Below are 17,536 nucleotides of genomic sequence, written 5' to 3' on the forward strand. Positions count from 1 at the left end.
GGGCTCCCTGAGGGCAGGGCCGTGTCTCCCCTCAGACTGGGGCTCCCTGAGGGCAGGGCTCTGTCTCCCCTTAGACTGGGGCTCCCTGAGGATAGGGCTGTGTCTCTTCCTTCCTCTCAGGAGCTCTGTACCCACCTGTTCCAGGGTCTGTCCTGTCTGTAGCATGTTGGAAGGAGGCAGGGCCTGAGTCCTGAAAATCAGAAGTCACAGTGGGTGTCTGTGGAATTGTCAGCTGGTGAGCGCCAGACCTTGCCAGCAGTGTGATTTGAGGCTAGAAGCAGGCCATGGAAATGGGCTAGAGTTGTCTCATCTCAAAAACATGGCTTCATCAGACTGCATCCCAGGGTGGCCAAGAGGAAAGGCTGAAGGTGGGGCTGGGGGGCCCTTAGTGACTGCCTGTCCTGTCCTGGACCACATGGGCACATGGCAGGAGAGGAGGGCCTGAGTGTGTGAGTGTGAGTGTGAGTGTGTGTGTGTGTGTAAGAAGTGTTGCTAACTCCTGAAGGTCAGTCCTGGGGGAGCAGGAGTGGCCCCCAGGACGGGGAGGAATGAGGGGCCTGTGGCGTCGGGCCAAGGCGCAGCCCCCGCGTCTCTCCGCCCAGTGCTGCAGGGCCGTGTGTATCGATTCTGCACAGCCGAGGGCCTGTGGCTGCGCCAGGACAACTCCAGCTCGCCCTGGAGGAATCTGTCAGAGTGCGAGGAGTCCAAGCGAGGGGAGAGAGTGAGTTGAAGATGGGGCTCTGAGGCGGCGAGGGGTAGCAGGGTCCCAGCATCAGTGGAACAGGGACCCTGGGCATCTGGTGGGCTGGTCTGTGGCCATCTTGTCTACGTCCCTGCCCCTGGGAGCTCTGCACACCATGCTTGCCGGGTAGAGGTGATGTGTGTTCGCCCCACTGGCCTCGGGACAAGGCCCTAGACATCCAAGAACCATGGCCATAGGTTATTTTCTTTCTTCGTTCTGGGGTCCCCGGTGCAGCCTGACTCGGGGCCCCGCCTCTGTCCCTGTCCCCGTCCCCTGGGAAAGGGGAAGGAAGGATGTGGGAGAGGAGGGCGTGGGCTGCCTCACGTGCACGGTATCCCTCGTGTGCACACAGAGCTCCCCAGAGGAACAGCTCCTGTCCTTTTCCATCATCTACACGGTGGGCTACACACTGTCCTTCTCCGCTCTGGTCATCGCCTCGGCCATCCTCCTGAGCTTCAGGTAAGAAGTGGGGGTCCTGGAGGGGCTGCTTCATCCCAGCTCCCCACTCTGTCCCCAGTAGATGAGGGAGCACCAAACTAAAGTGACGGTGCAACAGGTTCTTCTCTTAAGAGATCTCTGAAGAGCCTGTTCCCTCCCCACATACAAGGCTGAAAACACAGGATAAGACACTGTATACTTGGTCTAATCTCTACTCTGTAAAAGCATGCCTAGAATACTGCGGAAAAGAAAGACAAACACCACACAAGAAATACCCAAGGCACACATCCCCAAACCGTAGTAGTGGGTGTAGGATTAGGGGACGTCCTCTCTAGCGAGCATGCGAAGCTTAAGTAGGAATTCCTTATGATTTTAGATAAGATCTCAAGGATTTAAAGATTCTGCCCTCTTTGGAGCTTATCAGCCCCATGGGAAAGGTCTTCCTACATCTAACCTCGAGACATTCCTTCCAGAGGCCCATGTTCTTGCCACTCCCTCCGCACTTGGTGGGGGTGGGTGTAGGGAGGGGGTGTGGGAGGGACAGCTGGGTTCAAGGTCAGGAGGGATTCTGAGTGCAGGGACCTCAGGCTACCAGCCAGCAGAAACAGGACAGGCTTCATTCCTCCTGCTGCCCCCATGGCACCTGGCACAGTGAGTGCTGGGCACACAGTCAGTGCTTAATAAATGCATTCACTCAGTGAATATTCCCCCCTTGTATTATGAAGTATTTCAGAGATCTGAAAATACAGTGGCTGATACTCAGCACTCATGCATCAATACCCAGCACAGTCACGCTGTCCTGGGGGGCCCTCCCTGCCACTGCCCGCCACCCCCCAACCAGAGGGAACCCCCAAAGGGGCTACTTATAATCCCCATGCATCTCTATACTTCTGCCACATTTGTAGTATCTATAAAAATATGTAGCTGCGGGTTTTGCATATTTTTAATGGCATGTTATACATCTCCTTTCACAATGTTATTTTTGGCGTGGCATGTTTTTGTGAGATTCATTTATGTTGATACAGGTAGTTCTGTTTCACTTATTTTAACTGTCACTCCAGACTCTGTCGTATAACATGTTACAATTTATTTGTTGTCACTTCAATGGGTACTTGAGGTTTCCCTTTTTTTTTCTTCTCTGAATTACAAACCTGACTACAAGTAACATTCTTACTTATGACCCCTTGTGCATTTCTCCAGGGGCACATACCTCTGAGTAGAATTGCCTGCTCTGAACACCACGTGCTATTGTTAATTTATTAGGTGGAGTTGCTCTCCAAAGTGGTCATACCAGTTTGCCCTCTTACCAGTAATAGAGGAGAGTTCCCTTTGCTTAACATCCTCACCAATATTTACTATTTTTACCTAATTGTTGCTAATCTGAAGTGTGTGAAGTATCTCGTGATTTTAATTTGCATAGCCCGGATTCCTAGAGAGATTAAGCATTTGTGTATGTTTCATTTTGTGAATCACTTATTCCCATCCTTTGCTTACTTTTTTATTGGCTTATTTGGCTTCTTCTTTATTATTTTGGCCTTTGATTACATATTCTTGGTCCTAATCCAGGGTATATCCTCTCTTAATCTGTGATTTATTTTTTCACTCACTTAATAGTGCCTTTTATACATGGAAGTCCTTAATTTTAATGAAAGGAAACATATCAGTGTATTCATTTTTACTGATAAAATTTATCAATAAATGTTATTAATTGATAAAGATTGATTTTGCCAATTGATTAAAAAGAACTATCAATTTTTTTTTTTCCCCAAAGACCAAATTCCTTTATGGTCTTGTTTAAGAAATCTTAATTTATGCTGGGGTCATAAGTTTTGCGCATTCCTTCTGGTTCTTTAATCCACCTGAAATTAATTTTTGTCGATGGTGAAATTAAGAGATTTAATTTTATTGTTTCCATATATACGTCGAGTTAATTGCTTCAGTACCATTTATGATAGCTCATCCTTTCCCCCTTGGGTTTAGGGTGCGTAATCTGCCATGCAGCAAGAGTTGTCTTTGCCTGGGTTGGTTTCTGTCATCTGTATTCTTTTTTTTTTTTTTTTTTTTTAAGATTTTATTTATTTATTTGAGAGAGAGAGAATGAGAGAGAGCACATGAGAGGGGGGAGGGTCAGAGGGAGAAGCAGACTCCCTGCCGAGCAGGGAGCCCGATGCGGGACTGGATCCAGGGACTCCAGGATCATGACCTGAGCCGAAGGCAGTCACTTAACCAACTGAGCCACCCAGGCGCCCTGTCATCTGTATTCTTGCCCGTTGGTCTATTTATCTGCCCGATTGTCAATACCATGGGGCCTTAACTACTGTAAATTCATTGAAAACCTCGGTTCTCTTATAGTAAAGGCCCTTATTTGTGGTTCTTTAGGAGTGTCTGGAGTATTCTTAGCCCTTGGTTCTTTACATGTTTTGAGAGTTCCAGGAAAACAAAAAATCAACCCTGTTGGAATTTTTAGTATAGCTATATTGAATTTATCAATTACGGTGGCAAGAATTGCCACTTTCAAAATAGTGAGTCTTTCTATCCATGAATGTGGGATTTTAAGTCTTCTCTAGCAATTTTAAGCAAGTTTCATTATATTCTCCATAGAGATCTTGCCCATCTTCTGTTAGACTTTTTTCTATGTAGCCTATTAAAAAATTATAAGTGAATTTTTAGAATTTACTTTTTAATTGTTTATTGCTGCTGCATATAAGCGCACATCAGTAACCTTGCTAGATGAACTCTCCTATCAATTCTAATAACTTGTGTGTAGATTATCTTGGATTCTCTATGAAGATACTCTCCCCTCTACGAATAATGACAATTTTGTTCCTTTATTTCCAATTCTTATGCATTTTTTCCCTTGCACTCTTCCAGCAGCCAGGATCTGTACTACGATGTTGAATAGATGAATAGCTTTGTAAGGCTAGGCAATCCTTATTTTCCTGATTTTGAAGGCAATGCTTATAAAATTCCTCAGTTAAGAATGATGTTTGCTCCCGGTGTGGGTAGATAGCCCTTATTGGAAATGCCCTTGTCTTTGCAGTTAGCTATGCATTTTTACCTGAAAGGACATTGAAATTGTGTCTAATACTTTCTGAATTCCTCCCATGTGCTTCGCGCTCATCTGCCTCCATAAGGCATCCTCAAGGCATGTGAGAGGCAGGTCCTTCCCTCAGGAAGTAAAGCTAAGTCTCCACTGGGGAAAGTGGTCCTCACCCATAAATCACTTGGCTTACACATGACTCTGCAGAAAAGCTGATGCCGTAGAGGGAAGGATAGTGTGGACGGATGGTGTCCGTGACCACATACCTGAAAGGACTTACACACTGGACCCAGGGAATTTGGGGGGTTGCGAGGAAGAAGGGCATTTTCAGAGGAAGAAAAGACACAGTCCCAGAGGCAGAAACATGCCTGAGGGGGTCCATCAGCTTGAGAACTGAGGCTTGTGGAGCAGACCCGTTGGCCATCTTGCCAGGAAGGAGCCTTGCTTTCTCCCACAGACATCTGTACTGTACCCGGAACTACATCCACCTGAACCTGTTTGCGTCCTTCATCCTGCGAGCATTGTCCGTCTTCATCAGGGACGCGGTCCTCAAGTGGATGTACAGCACGGCCCCCCAGCAGCACCAGTGGGACGGGCTCCTCTCCTACCAGGTGTGTGACGTGTTCAGGAAGGGGCCTGGAGGGGGATGCATAGTCAGTGAAGGCCAGCCTCCCCCCACCCACCCAGGCCTAGCACAAAGAAAAGGCAAGAGCTGCTCCGCCTGGTCCTCAGGGAGCCCCCAGTCCGATGGGAGAAGCAGTCCACCCTGGGGAGCCCCCACACTAAGGAGGTGGATGCTCTCCCTGCCCCTAAGGAGTGGACTTTGGAAACGGAGCCAGGCTTGACTCCCAGCTCTGCTACTTACTAGCTGTAGAGTTTGGGGCAAGTCACTTAAGTTCTCTGGGCCTCAGTTTTCTCACCTGTAATGGGGATCATATTAGCTTCTCCCACCCACGATAGTGATTCAGTGAGCTAGAGCAGGCCAAGGTCTTGGCACTGGCCCTGGCAAGAAGGCGTTAGCTCTCTCCTCCTTCATTCAAGGTGGTAGGGTAGCAGCTGGGGTAGGATGGGGAGGGGGGTCAAGAGAGGCAGGGGGCAGAGCTGTTGTCCCCTGGGGACCCTTCCTCTGCCCCCAGGATTCTCTGGGCTGCCGCCTGGTGTTCCTACTCATGCAGTACTGCGTGGCAGCCAATTACTACTGGCTCCTGGTGGAGGGCGTGTACCTGTACACGCTGCTGGCCTTCTCTGTCTTCTCCGAGCAGCGCATCTTCAGGCTCTATCTGAGCATAGGCTGGGGTAAGGCCCACTGCCATTCGGCTCACGCGCCCCTCCGCCCCAACCTGTGGCATGGGAGGTGGGAGACCCTGACCTCTCTCAGAACTACTGCCTTCAGGCTACCCCCAGGAAGCCAGCTCGGGACTCAGAACACGCTGCTGGGCCAACGGGCCCGGCCCACTGGCTAACTCTCTCCTGGGCACAGGACTCTCTGCAGGGGGCTGTGGTTACCCTCCCCTCCCTGCATAGCCCTAACCACTTAATGGAAGCAGAGGCCTCCACCCTATCTGGCCAGATACACCACACGCACCATTGGCGGCCATGGAACTGTCCTCAAACACCTCTACTTCTGAGACCTCTAGGGATGGAACCCCGCACCCAGTCCTTGACACCTAGGCCCTGAGGGAAATGGAGAGTCCTGGGCCTCAGGGTGGGGGGTCGGGAGGTGAGCGCCGAGGGGCTGTGGCTCTGTCACCCAATGATGAAGAGGAGGGTTCAGAGGAGCCTGGCAGGCAGGACTGGTCAGCCAGAAGCCCGCTGAGGAGAGGGTGGACCACGGATGTGCCTGGAGCCCAGCTGGAAATGTTCTAGCCAAAAAAGTTTGTGGAGATCCATTGTGTCTTTTTTTTTGCTGGAACATTTCTGGTTGTGCTTCTGCCTCTCGCCACGTGGGATTCTGATGAGAACAGGGGCTGAGACCCCCACCACCGGCAGTCCCCCAGCCCCCACCCCACGACAGGGAAAACAGATGCAACAGTGCTTACTCTGGAGGGGCCCACCGGAGCCCCCCTGGGACAGAGCCAGAGAACCCTGCCCTCTGGCCCTTCCTAAACTGCCCATGTCCCTGTCCCCACCACAGGACCCTGCCCTCCACATTGGGCTTGCCATTCATTCCTTCATTCCCTACTGTCGTTCCTTCCTTCGCCAGCCTCAGGCTCTGACCACGGCCGCCCCGACCTCTGGGTACTTACCGCCTCAGACAAGGCCACATGACGTCCCCCTCCCATACTGGTTCCTGCCCCTGAGCCTTTGCAAGGCTGTCCTCCATCCAGCCCGCCTCCTCAGGAAGCCTGCACAGGTTGTCTGGCCCTCTCAGCCTCCCTGCCCCTGTTCTCCCCCTGCATTCCTTTCTGCTGCTATCCCTCGTTCACTTGGCTCTCTACGGCCCCACTGTAGAAGGGGACCTCTAAAGGGGGCATCACTATCTTGAAGGCACCAAGGCCCAGAGAGGGCAGGCCCTTATAGGCAGAGCAAGCACTGGAAACAGGCCTCCTGACTCCCAGGCCCTGGGCCCCTGCTGCCCCTCATGGAAAGTTCTCTGTCCTGTGCTGCCTCTGTAGTCCGCTGAAGGCCCAGCTGAGCAAGCTCAGGCCTCTGCGCAGGTGGGCAGGTGGCCTGGCCTCTGTGTCCCACTCCCTGCTTCCACCCTTCCCTCCTCCTCCCACAGGCCCCACCCCTCCCTGCTCTGCCTTCCTCCCCTCCCAGGCTAGGGCAGTCACCCAGGCAGGGGGAAGCTGGAGAGCCCTGCCGCTAACTGAGGGTGGGTGGGGTTAGCTCTTTGAGAGGAGCTCTGGGAAGCCTGTCCTTAGGGTGGGGGACCGTGTCTGCCCATTCTGGGAAACAGCATCAGCACTGTTAGTGCCTGTCTCCATGGCGACCCGAGGGCAGGAACGATCAGAGGGACAGTGTGATGTGTGCAGAGAAGCGGGGGTGGTTGGTGGAGGGTTGGTGGGGACACATAGCATCCGAGAGGTTTCTGAATGTGAAATGGGGGAAGCGTGCTCATCCTTTCCCACCACCCCATGCCGTGGCTCAGGGCTCAGGGTCGGAGGGGGCACAGGGGTAGGACCTGGGGGACCTTCCTTCCCCTGAGAACACCCTTATCTTGAGGAATTGGGATGGGGAGATACAGAGAGAGACAGAGGGGCAAGGACAGAGGACAGAGAGCCAGATCCGCAAAGAGCTTAGCTGTGGGGCCAGGAGACCTAGTCCATGCTGGGATGCTTGGAAACAACTTTTAGCTTCACGTGCGAGCAGAAGAATCAAAATTAAAACTCTGACACAGTTGGGGAGTCCCCAAAAGACATGTCAGCTTCCACAGCCATCTGCCAGCAGCAGGGTGCCCCCATAACCCACCACAAAGAGACTGCCCGGCGGGGGGGAGGGGGGCAAGTGATGGACGAGGGAATCATTACTTCTCAGGGCCAGTTCTGTGTGACTTAATTTGGGCTTTTTTTTTTTTCTCCAGCCTGTCTTGTTGACTTTCTAAGCAGCCAGCAGGGAGTATGTCACGTTTGCATGTGGCAGAGCCCTAGTGCCTGCATTTTTAAAAGGGCTTTGTTAAGGAGAGGCTGATGAATGAATGAAGTTCGCAGGGTCTTATTGATAACATGAGTGAGCTCCCCAGTCCTGGAGTGGAGTCTCAGGGAGAAAGGACAGCAGGTGGCTGGGGATGCCCAAGAAGGAGGTTTCCATGGGTGTGCATGGCTCAGGGAATTGGCAGGTTCTTGCCTGGAGAGTTTCCCTTCTCTCATTGATATATTGATCCACTCATTCCTTCCTTCCATCCTCTCGGAGTATCTTCTATGTGGCAAGCTCTGTGCTATGTCCTGAGGACTTTGGAAGCCACCCGTCCCTTGTGCTGTCTCATGAAGGCCTGTTACTAAAGCATCATGGATGCTCAGAGGTCTGGCTTGTGTGAAAATAAGTGGCCAAGGAGAAAGACATCTGATGAAGAATGCTGGTCAGCTGCTCTTCTTCCTCTGTGCCCTGTCTGCACCGTAGTTCTAGGCATACCAGCTACTCAGGAGCTGCTCTTGAGGACACGGAGCATGGTGACAGGAAAGGCTATGAAGTGGGCTTCACCCTGGAAACGTGCTCTGGGGGGAGGCCCCCTAAAGCCACACATGCATATGCACGGACCCCCCCACCGCACACTCACATCTGTGTCCATACACCTTAATACGCACACTCTTACCTATCTCCCACCCTGAGAGAGGCACCCGGAGGGACAGGTGTGGGGAGTTGGTGCAGAAAGCCACTGAAGATGGTTGGCATGGGCGCGGGAGGGCAGCCCTGCCTTCTAGTCCTACCTGTGCCCTCCTGAGCTCCTGGTTCATCTCCATCTGTCGTGAGGATGGGCAGTCCATTTGAAGTCGGCAAACGTATTGAGCCCTCAGGGCGAGCCAAGCACCGAAACTCTGAAGATGAATGAGGCTCTCCCCTGAAGGAGCTGGAAACCAGTAGAATGAGTTCTCTACTGCTGCGGAACAGAAGACCCCACAACTTAGCTGCTGAAAGCAGCCATTCTTATCATAGTTTCTGTGGGTGCGAATCTGGGTTCAGTTGAGCTGCATGCCTCTGGCTCAAAGTCTCTAACAGGGATGCAGTCAAGCCTTCGCCCCGGGTTGTTGTCAACACAAGTCTTCCCTGGGGTTGGAGAATCCCTCGCAAACTCACTCGCAAGGCTGTTAGGAAGCGCGGGTCTTGCTGCCTGTTGGCTGGAGGCCTCCCTTCCTCACCACAGGGGCCTCCACGGGCTGTCTGAGTGCCCTCATGACCTGGCAAATGGTGTCCCCCAGAGCAAGCGATCAGGTTGAGAGAGAGAGCCCAAGGCAAGCCTTGTATAGCCTTTTAAGACAGTCTTTGATAACCTAATCTCAGAAGTGACATACCGTCACTTCTGTGTACGTTGTCAGGACGCAGACCGATCCTGACACAGCATTGGCTACAGCACAGTGTGAAAGCCGGGAGGTGGGGGCCGCTGGGGGCCTTCCTAGAGGCCGCCCGCCACACCTGTTGAGTCTCAGCCGAGTGTTGAGTGTTAACGTTGGAGCTGTTGTGACCGTGGGCCACTGTGCAGTTAGCTGGGCTGTTGGCATCAAAGTCAGGGCCCCTACCTCCCCTCCAGGCTTCTGCCCAGCCACCTTCAGTGTGTGCAGGTTGGGCACAGGTGGCTGGAGGGGCTTCTGGTGCCTGAAGGAATTGATTGAGATGGGCATGTGGGCCGTGGCAGGGGAAGAAGGGCAGCAGAGGGTTGGCCTGTCCCCACTTCATCCAGCATGCTCTCCCCACTCCATGGCCTGGTCCCTCTGTTACCTGGGTGTCCTCATCCTCATGCCTCAGCCAGGACTCGGGGGTGAGCTCCGACAGTGTGCCTGGGAGGGGGGGACTGGGGGGGACAGATACAGCCGGAACGTGGTAGGATCCTCTCTCGGAGGAAGAGTCTGGGAGCGGGGCGGGGGGAGGGTGTTGGTGCTGCCTCGCTCTCCCGCTCCCAGAGCAGCCTAGCTCCCCATGTGCCAGGAAGTGGTTTGTGGCCAAGGCAAGGGGAGGGGCCTGGGGAAGGAGAGGCCCCTGGGTGTGCCTGGTGCAGGCTCGGGCCTGCCAGCCCTCGCCCCTCTCTCTCTTTCCCTCTCTCCTCTCAGGTGTTCCCCTGCTGTTTGTTATCCCCTGGGGCATTGTCAAGTACCTCTATGAGGATGAGGGGTGAGTGTCCTGCTCCTGGGTCCCCATCCTCAGACCTAATGGGATTCCTTGACTCCTGGGGTGCGTCGCTACTACCCATTGGGAGGATAAACCAAGGGACCAGGAGCTTAATTTACCAATTTAGTTCTCTAGTCCCCCTTCCCTACTCCTCCCCAGGACTGAGTGATGACAGTGCTGGGTCCATGGGGTCTGTAGTGGTTTTTCTGTAATAACCGTGAAATGTTTCTGCTATTTTGTGTGTGATGCTAGGCACACACATGACTGTTCGTAGGTTCCTGAAGGGGCCATGTGTATCTCTCTGTGTGACCATGTATTTAGGACTCTGGGTGTGTGTGTGTGGCTTGAAGGACTCTGCATGAGTCTGTGGGACTGGTTGTTGGATAGCTCATGGTGGCCATGTTTGTGTGCCCCTGGGCCTGCACCGTGAGCTGGGGGCTTTGTGTGTCTCCCTTCCTCTTCAGCTGCTGGACCAGGAACTCCAACATGAATTACTGGCTCATTATCCGGCTGCCCATTCTCTTTGCCATTGGGGTGAGTGATAGTGTGGGGGCAGGGCTGGCTGTTCTGGTGGACCCAGAGTTGCTGCGGGAAGGCCTGGAGACTGTGGGTGTTTCGAGAGGGCCTCTAGCCACCCTCTCCCCTCTGCCCCGCAGGTGAACTTCCTCATCTTTATCCGGGTCATCTGCATTGTGGTGTCCAAACTCAAAGCCAATCTCATGTGCAAGATGGACATCAAGTGCAGGTGATGTGCCTGAGCTGGCTCTGTTGAACACCCTCAGCCCTTGCTTCCGGAAGAGAGAGATCCTGGGGTGCTGAGCTTGGAGCCCTGCATGACCTTCTTCTCCCACCTGGCCCACCCTGGGACCCCAAGCCTTGTCCTTAGCCCTGGACCTGGGGCAGCTCCTGGGCTTCTGGGGGTCTTGACCTCTACTTCCCCCTTGCCAGGCAGCCCAGCCCAGCGTATTTGGGGTGGGAGAGTGTCTGTCACCCCTAGATGTGGGGTTGGGGCACAGAAAGGGGAAAGAGTCCATTGGGAGAGATCCAGAACAATGTCTTCACCTCACCCTCAGGCTTGCCAAGTCCACACTGACGCTCATCCCCCTGCTGGGGACCCACGAGGTTGTCTTTGCCTTTGTGATGGATGAACACGCCCGGGGGACGCTGCGCTTAATCAAGCTGTTCACAGAGCTCTCCTTCACCTCCTTCCAGGTGACCTCATGGTCGGGGGTCCTCTTGCCAAGTCGCAGAGTGGGAGTGGGGCAGAGACCAGCCTGTACCATGCAGATGGGCACCCTGGGGCCTGGGGAGAAAGAGGGCTGTGCCCAGGGTTCCATGGCTGGAGCACAGCTAGGGCTAGAATCAGCGTCCAGCACCCCCCGCGTGGGACAGGAAGCCTTCCCAGAGGTAGCCTGGCTTCACAGCAGCCATCTACTGGGCTGCTGCTCGGTGGCAGACACCCCGCCAGGGGCTTTGCACACATTGTGCATTTATCCTCACAGCATCCCAGGAGCTGTGCGGGATCACCCGATTTTACAGAGGAAGAAACTGAAGCTCAGAGATGTGAAAACAAGATGTGCCGGGTCACATGGTTTCCAAAGCCAAGAATTCATCCTCTCCACTAGTATTAGATGATGCCGAGGGTGTAGATGTATGAGAGCCTGGTCCCAGCCCCTCAGGAGGCCTGTGGGAGGGCCACACGCACATAGGCCCATGCACGTGCACTTCACATATGTGCGCACACATACACACATAGATCACAGTTCTGGAGCACTGAGTATGCTGAGTGAGCAGACGGAGCCATGATGGGGAAGATGGCCCATGATCAGAGGACTTTCTAGGGTCAGACCTCCTCAAGGAGAGGGCGGTAAAAGAGCTTCTTCAGTATCTAAGCAAGGGGTCTTCTTCTTTCTCCAGAAAGGAAAGGAGAAGGAACCCACCACTCCGGGTCTGGGCCTACCTGGGCTGCCCAGTCTGAGGAGGTGGATGTTGGGGCTGGAGTCCCAAGGAGTTCAGGGTCTCCCTGCAGGGCACCTCCCTCCCGCTTCCTCCCTGCTGACATGACTCTTGTTTCCAGGGGCTGATGGTCGCCATCTTGTACTGCTTTGTCAACAATGAGGTAAGGCCTAAGGGGGATAGGGGGGACACTTATGGGCTGCTACTATGCTTATGGGCTGTTCTAGAGTTGTCAATGGGGACTCCCATCCATCTTTTCAGCTGAAACCCCATACCCATCCCACTAGCCACTAAAGCTGAGGAGACATCTTGTCCATGAGTTGTATTCTGTGCATGGCTCTCTCTCTTTCATGGCTCTCTCTCTTTCTCTCTCTCTCTCTCTCTCACACACACACACACACACACACACAGGCATACCCTAATGGATGTGAACTTGGGGAAGACCCAGCCTTGTGTGAAGGGAGTACCGAGTAAACAGGTGGTGGTTAAAAGGTGATTCAGCAGCAGACGTACCCAAGTCACGTACTGGGGCTTTAATAATTACTATCTTATTTGTCACTGCTTCCTCCCTCTCCCACAAAAAAAAAAAAAAAAAAATCCCTGCTAAAATTATGGTTTTATTATTCCCATTTTTCACACATGAGATCACTGGAGATCAGAGAGAATAGGAAGCTTGCCCCAGGTTCGGCCTGGAAGTGGCAGAGCTGGGACTGGAATGCATTCTAACAGAGAGAGGAAAGTACCCACTCTCTGTGTGCAGGGGAGAGCCCCGCGCACCGGGGCAAAGGGTGTGTTCCTCCGGGGGCTTTCTGCTCGCTGGGGTGGAAGAAGGGGGCTGTTGCTGACCCCCACACCCTCTCCTGCAGACCCTCCTGGACCACAGCCCTCCCTTCCCTGAGACCGTCAGCCCCCAGCAGGAGGGGATACCTGGGCCTATGGTGCCTGGGGAAAGCCCCTTCCGCCCGGGTACCCAGCTTGATCTGTTGCAGATCAGGAGCAGCCCCACTCCGTCAAACTGGATGCCACAAATACCACAGCGCCACTGCCCCCTCCTTCCAGAGGGGAAACAGATAATAGTACTAGATGAGGCGCCGGGGTCATCTGGGGAAGTAGCCACAAGAGGGTTAACCCCGGCAGGGAAGAGAGGATGGGAAATCTCCCATTCCAGAGTCTGCGGGGCAAACTGAAGACTCTCTGAACTCTATTCAGGCCCAGGTGAGAGTTTATATCCGTGAGGCTGGGGCTCAGATGACCCGTGGACATAGCTCCCCGAAGGGTTGGTGCTCTTGGTGTGGCTTCTGTCACGAGTCTGGTATCCCAGAGTTCAGAGATCTCAAGAGTCTGCATTCATACACTAGTTTTACTTGTGCTCTGGGCGTGGGGGACGTGGGGGTGGCAGTGGGTGGGGACCTTGGTATTTCAGGGAGCCATGACATGGCTCAAAGAGCAATGGGATGCCGTGGGAAAGATGTGGGACGTGGGCTTTGGCGTCAGGCCTCTGCTCCCATCCAGGCCCCATAGCTTAATGAGCTGTGTGGCTTTGGGCAAGTCACATGCCCACAGTCTCATACCTATTTCCTCTTCTGCAAAGTGGAGTTAATGATGCTCAGAGCACATGGAGCTCTAAAAGGGCGGGAAACACTTCCTGAGTGTTTACTATGTATAAGGGGCTCACATGTTTTATTAAATGCAATCTATGTAGCAGGTATTGTCATCATTCTACAGGTGAGAAAATTAAGCCTTGGCGAAATGAAATGAATAGCCCCAGTTCAGCAGCTAGAAGGTGGTGAAGCTGGTGGACGGGGAGGGGTCTCCTGTGATGGCTCAGGGCTGCAGGGGCTGGGAAAGGGAGGCAGTGAGTGGCTCATAGATGCGTTCTGGCCCTTCCTATGGGCCGGTCTCAGAGGGCCAACCAGGCTCCGTGTGGGGTGGGCCGGGGAAAGAGAGGAGGCAGGTGTAGAGCACACTCACGGGGCCTTGTCCTACAGGCCCTTGATCCACGGGAGGCAGCACGATGTGCCAGCCTACTTCTTCCCCACATCCGAGCCTTCACAAAGAACTTCCTAAAAACCTGAAGAAAATGTTGAGAAACGAGCTCTGCAGGGGGGGCATTCCCCTCAGGAATGGTTCTCAGCTGGAGCGGTGAGGTGCTACCTGGCCCTAAGCTCTGCTGCTTTATTTCCCAGGGACAGGGGCAGGGTGGTAGGTGTCCCTGTGTGGGCTGGAGAGAGTGAGGCTCCCCTCTGTGCACTTCTGCCCCTTCTCACCTTCTTGGTCCCTCGCGGTTCCCGTTTCCCACTTCTTCTCCCTCCTCTTCCCCAAAACCACACCCGCAGCATATGTTGCCCCCAACACACATGCGTGCGAGGCTTCCCCACCACTTCTGTGGAGAGTCTCCCGGACCCTGGCTGAGTCTCCTTCCAACTGTCTTCCTCAAAGCCCGTCACCCATCACCTCCCCACTTCACCCACCCCCCAAGGCTAGCCCAGCTTTGTCGGGAGGGAGGGGTGGGCACACATGCCCCTGGGCAACTAATGACCCCTGAGTCACCAGATCCCCAGCTGGCCTCTCCCCTTGGGCTCTCCCAGGCTCATGCTGTGGGGGCCAGGAGGCCAGTGTACCGCCCAGTTCCCCAGAGACACCTCAGGGCCTGGCTCCTCCAGGCACCAGGACAGACGTGTCACCTTCACTGGGCCACAGAAACACATGTGGCTCTTGGGCTGAGATCCCTGTCCGCAAAAGCTGTTCTCCAGACCCAAGGTTGCCATGGCAATGCCAGGTACTTGTGACCCGAAGAGAAAAGATGGCCTGGACATGGGTCCTGCCTCAGCTGCCCGGAGAGCGGGCCTAGGGGAGGGGAGGCCTGGGGGTGGTTCTGCTGTGGCTCGCATCCTCTCACCATGGCTCTGACCCAGGAGCCTGAGTGCCGGTCCCAGATCTGCCGCTACCCAGTCGTGCGACCTGGGGCTGTCACTTTGCTTCTCCCCCCGAGTGTAAACAGAAGTGAGTGAATCACCCATTCCTCACAAATCCCAGAGCCAGGGGCCTGGCCAGACAGGCCCTCAGAGGCAGGGAGTCAGGTAAACCTAGTGTGTGAGGAAGCGCACCGCCCTAAGTGCTGGGACAGGTGTCTGGGACCATGGTGTCATCCCCGCTGTTTCACTGTAATAACTCAGTAGCAGAAAGAGCCCCGTGTCAGATGCTCGTTTTGTCACTCACTCCTTCCCTCAGCCCATTTACAAAGCACATGTGGAGGGCCTGCTCTCTGCGGGACACTGTGCTAGGTCCAGGGATCCCAGATGAGGACGAGGTGGTCCCGGCCCTCACCGGGCTGAGTGGGGAGGAGAGGAGCCTGAACCAGCATGACCTAAAGAGTCCTGGGAGCCAGGAGGCCAGGGCTTAGGAGACCAGCTTTGAGGTCAGCCCCGATCTAGGTTTGGATCCCGGCTGAGATGGAGGGAAATACGGAAATACTCTGCACCTCAGTTTCTCCACCTCGCAGTGGGCAAGAACAACAGGAGCTACTTCACAGGGTTGCTGAGAAAGTTAACTAAAATAATCTGTGGGAAGTGCTGGGCATGTAGCAAGTGCCCAATAAATGGTGGCTTTTCAGGACAGTTGTCTTGACGGGGACCATCGCAGAGGTTCAGGAAAAGTGCTGAGGGTGATGGAGGCCGAAAGGGCCGCATGTGTCAGCGCTCTGAGAAGTCCCGGTCCCGTCCCTCTTCCTGCTGGTGTCCAGGAAACCACCTCAGTCCCTGAGGTGGCTTCCCACAGATGGGCCTCAGTTTACCATCTTTCTCCCCAGCCTCCGCAGTTAAGGGCTGTGAGATGAGATTGGTCTCCATGCTGCTGTACAAGCAGAGGCCCCCGTCAGCCTCTGGTGTCCCGGTGCCCCCCTGTCGGCGGCCATGGGCCGGTCTGCTCGGTGTCCCTCACGCACCCACGCCTGGGTGCCCCCAGTGCTGCTGCCCGGGAGACTAGGGCTGTCCTGGCAGGCAGGCTCGGGCCACCTTGGCTCCACGCTGCTCCAAGTTAGGCTCTCCCTCCTCCTCGTCTCCTCCGTCCTGGTTCCTGTCTCCCGCATTGCTCTCGCTCTCATTCTCTTCCGTTAAATAATAGCGTGATGGATTGCGGAGGGGCCTTAGCTGAGTCACGGAGTTTAGAGATGGAAGAGACCAATTAGGTCATCAACATCATCTCTCTCCTGAGGAGAGGCGGAAAATAGGAGACAACGATAAACAATTTTATTGGGATATTAATTTAGGCGCCTGAAGGCCTTGACTTGTGTCTCTTAATATAATGCAGTGGATTTCCCCCCCCTCCTCCCCTACTAATGTAATAACGGGGCCATTTTGTGGGCAGTTGGTTTGCATGACGGCTTTTGTTTCCCTCCTTTTCCCATGGAAGGTCCAGATGGAATTTCGGAGGAGCTGGGAACGCTGGCGGCTCAAGCACTTGCACATCCAGAGGGACAGCAGCATGAAACCCCTCAAGTGCCCCACCAGCAGCCTGAGCAGCGGGGGCACGGTGGGCAGCAGCGTCTACGCAGCCACCTGCCAGGCCTCCTGCAGCTAAGCCCCCAGCACCTGCCCTCCCTGTGGTCTTGCTGCTGGCTGGCCGGCCGGCCCAGGTCGGAGAGCCCCTGCCGGGGCTGGGGGAGGGAGGGACACACACTCGCATCCATCCCTGCTTTCCTTTCCCAAACCCATCAGACAGGCAAACGGGCAGTGCCTCCTGGGACCCGTGGCCACATTTCCTCTGAGGAGAAACAGCTTGCTAATTTGATCACTGTGGCAGGAGGACAGAAAAACCGATTGCTGCTAAACTGAGCAGGGTTTCTTCCCGTGAAGCCACCAGGCCCCTGGGGTACCCCAAGACAGAGCAGCAAATCAGCCCCAGACTCACACTCAAGGTCAATGGCTTATTAGCGAGATCGGGGCGTGCAAGAGGAGGTGCTTCTGAAAGAGGCTCATATAACCTCAGCCAAACAGAGCTGAGGGAATGCGAGCCAACTCTGTTTGCCTCCGGTTGGGTCACCACCCCCACGGCCTCCTCATGAAGGGACGCTCTTCCCATGTCTGCATTGCTTGTTCATCTTGCCCCCTCATCTCACCACCCTGCTTCTCTGTGGGGGCTTTGTTTGGGCCACCAGTGGCAGCTATTTCTAGAAATGGCTGTGGGTGGTGTTGAGCATGAATGCTGAGAAGGTGCCTGATGGGTTCTTTTGCTGGTGCCCACTTCTCCCGTGGGTATCTGACCTGCCTGGGTGCCTGCTGCCAGTGTGCCCAGGGAACCAGGGCAGGCCCACTGCTGAGGAGCCCATCTCTCTGGGTGAGCTCTGAATTCTAGTCTAGAGATGCTCCAGAACCCTCTGGGGTTCAATGAGGGAACTTTAGGAATGCTTGCACTGGGGGGATAGTGTACCTGCAACTGTCAGGAACCCAGAGGGCCGAGAGCTTTACTTCCACCTCTCTGGGGAAAGGCTTTTTATTTGTGACCAGATTATGTATCTTGCATGGGAGTTTGGGTGTGCCCTCTAACTTTAAGAGACTTCTGGGGGAAACTACCTGTCGCCACTGTTACCATGGAGAGGCGGT

General features: G+C 54.4%; 1 protein-coding gene across 1 annotated transcript in view; it reads left to right on the forward strand.

Moving 5' to 3' along the window:
- Positions 1-16,639, forward strand: part of GLP1R (glucagon like peptide 1 receptor) — a 33,130-nt gene extending 16,491 nt beyond the window's left edge. The window contains exons 4-13 of the mRNA XM_081827549.1: positions 603-721; positions 1,095-1,201; positions 4,678-4,831; positions 5,357-5,516; positions 9,923-9,983; positions 10,445-10,514; positions 10,637-10,725; positions 11,054-11,192; positions 12,058-12,099; positions 16,347-16,639. Of these exons, the coding sequence (XP_081683675.1) occupies positions 603-721; positions 1,095-1,201; positions 4,678-4,831; positions 5,357-5,516; positions 9,923-9,983; positions 10,445-10,514; positions 10,637-10,725; positions 11,054-11,192; positions 12,058-12,099; positions 16,347-16,514 (1,109 nt within the window). The 3' untranslated portion in view covers positions 16,515-16,639. The remainder of the gene's footprint in view (positions 1-602; positions 722-1,094; positions 1,202-4,677; positions 4,832-5,356; positions 5,517-9,922; positions 9,984-10,444; positions 10,515-10,636; positions 10,726-11,053; positions 11,193-12,057; positions 12,100-16,346) is intronic.
- The last annotated feature ends 897 nt before the right edge of the window (positions 16,640-17,536 follow it).

This window comes from Leptonychotes weddellii, chromosome 8, assembly GCF_054177405.1.
Source record: "Leptonychotes weddellii isolate Sample4059 chromosome 8, ASM5417740v2, whole genome shotgun sequence".
NCBI classification, from domain to species: domain Eukaryota; kingdom Metazoa; phylum Chordata; class Mammalia; order Carnivora; family Phocidae; genus Leptonychotes; species Leptonychotes weddellii.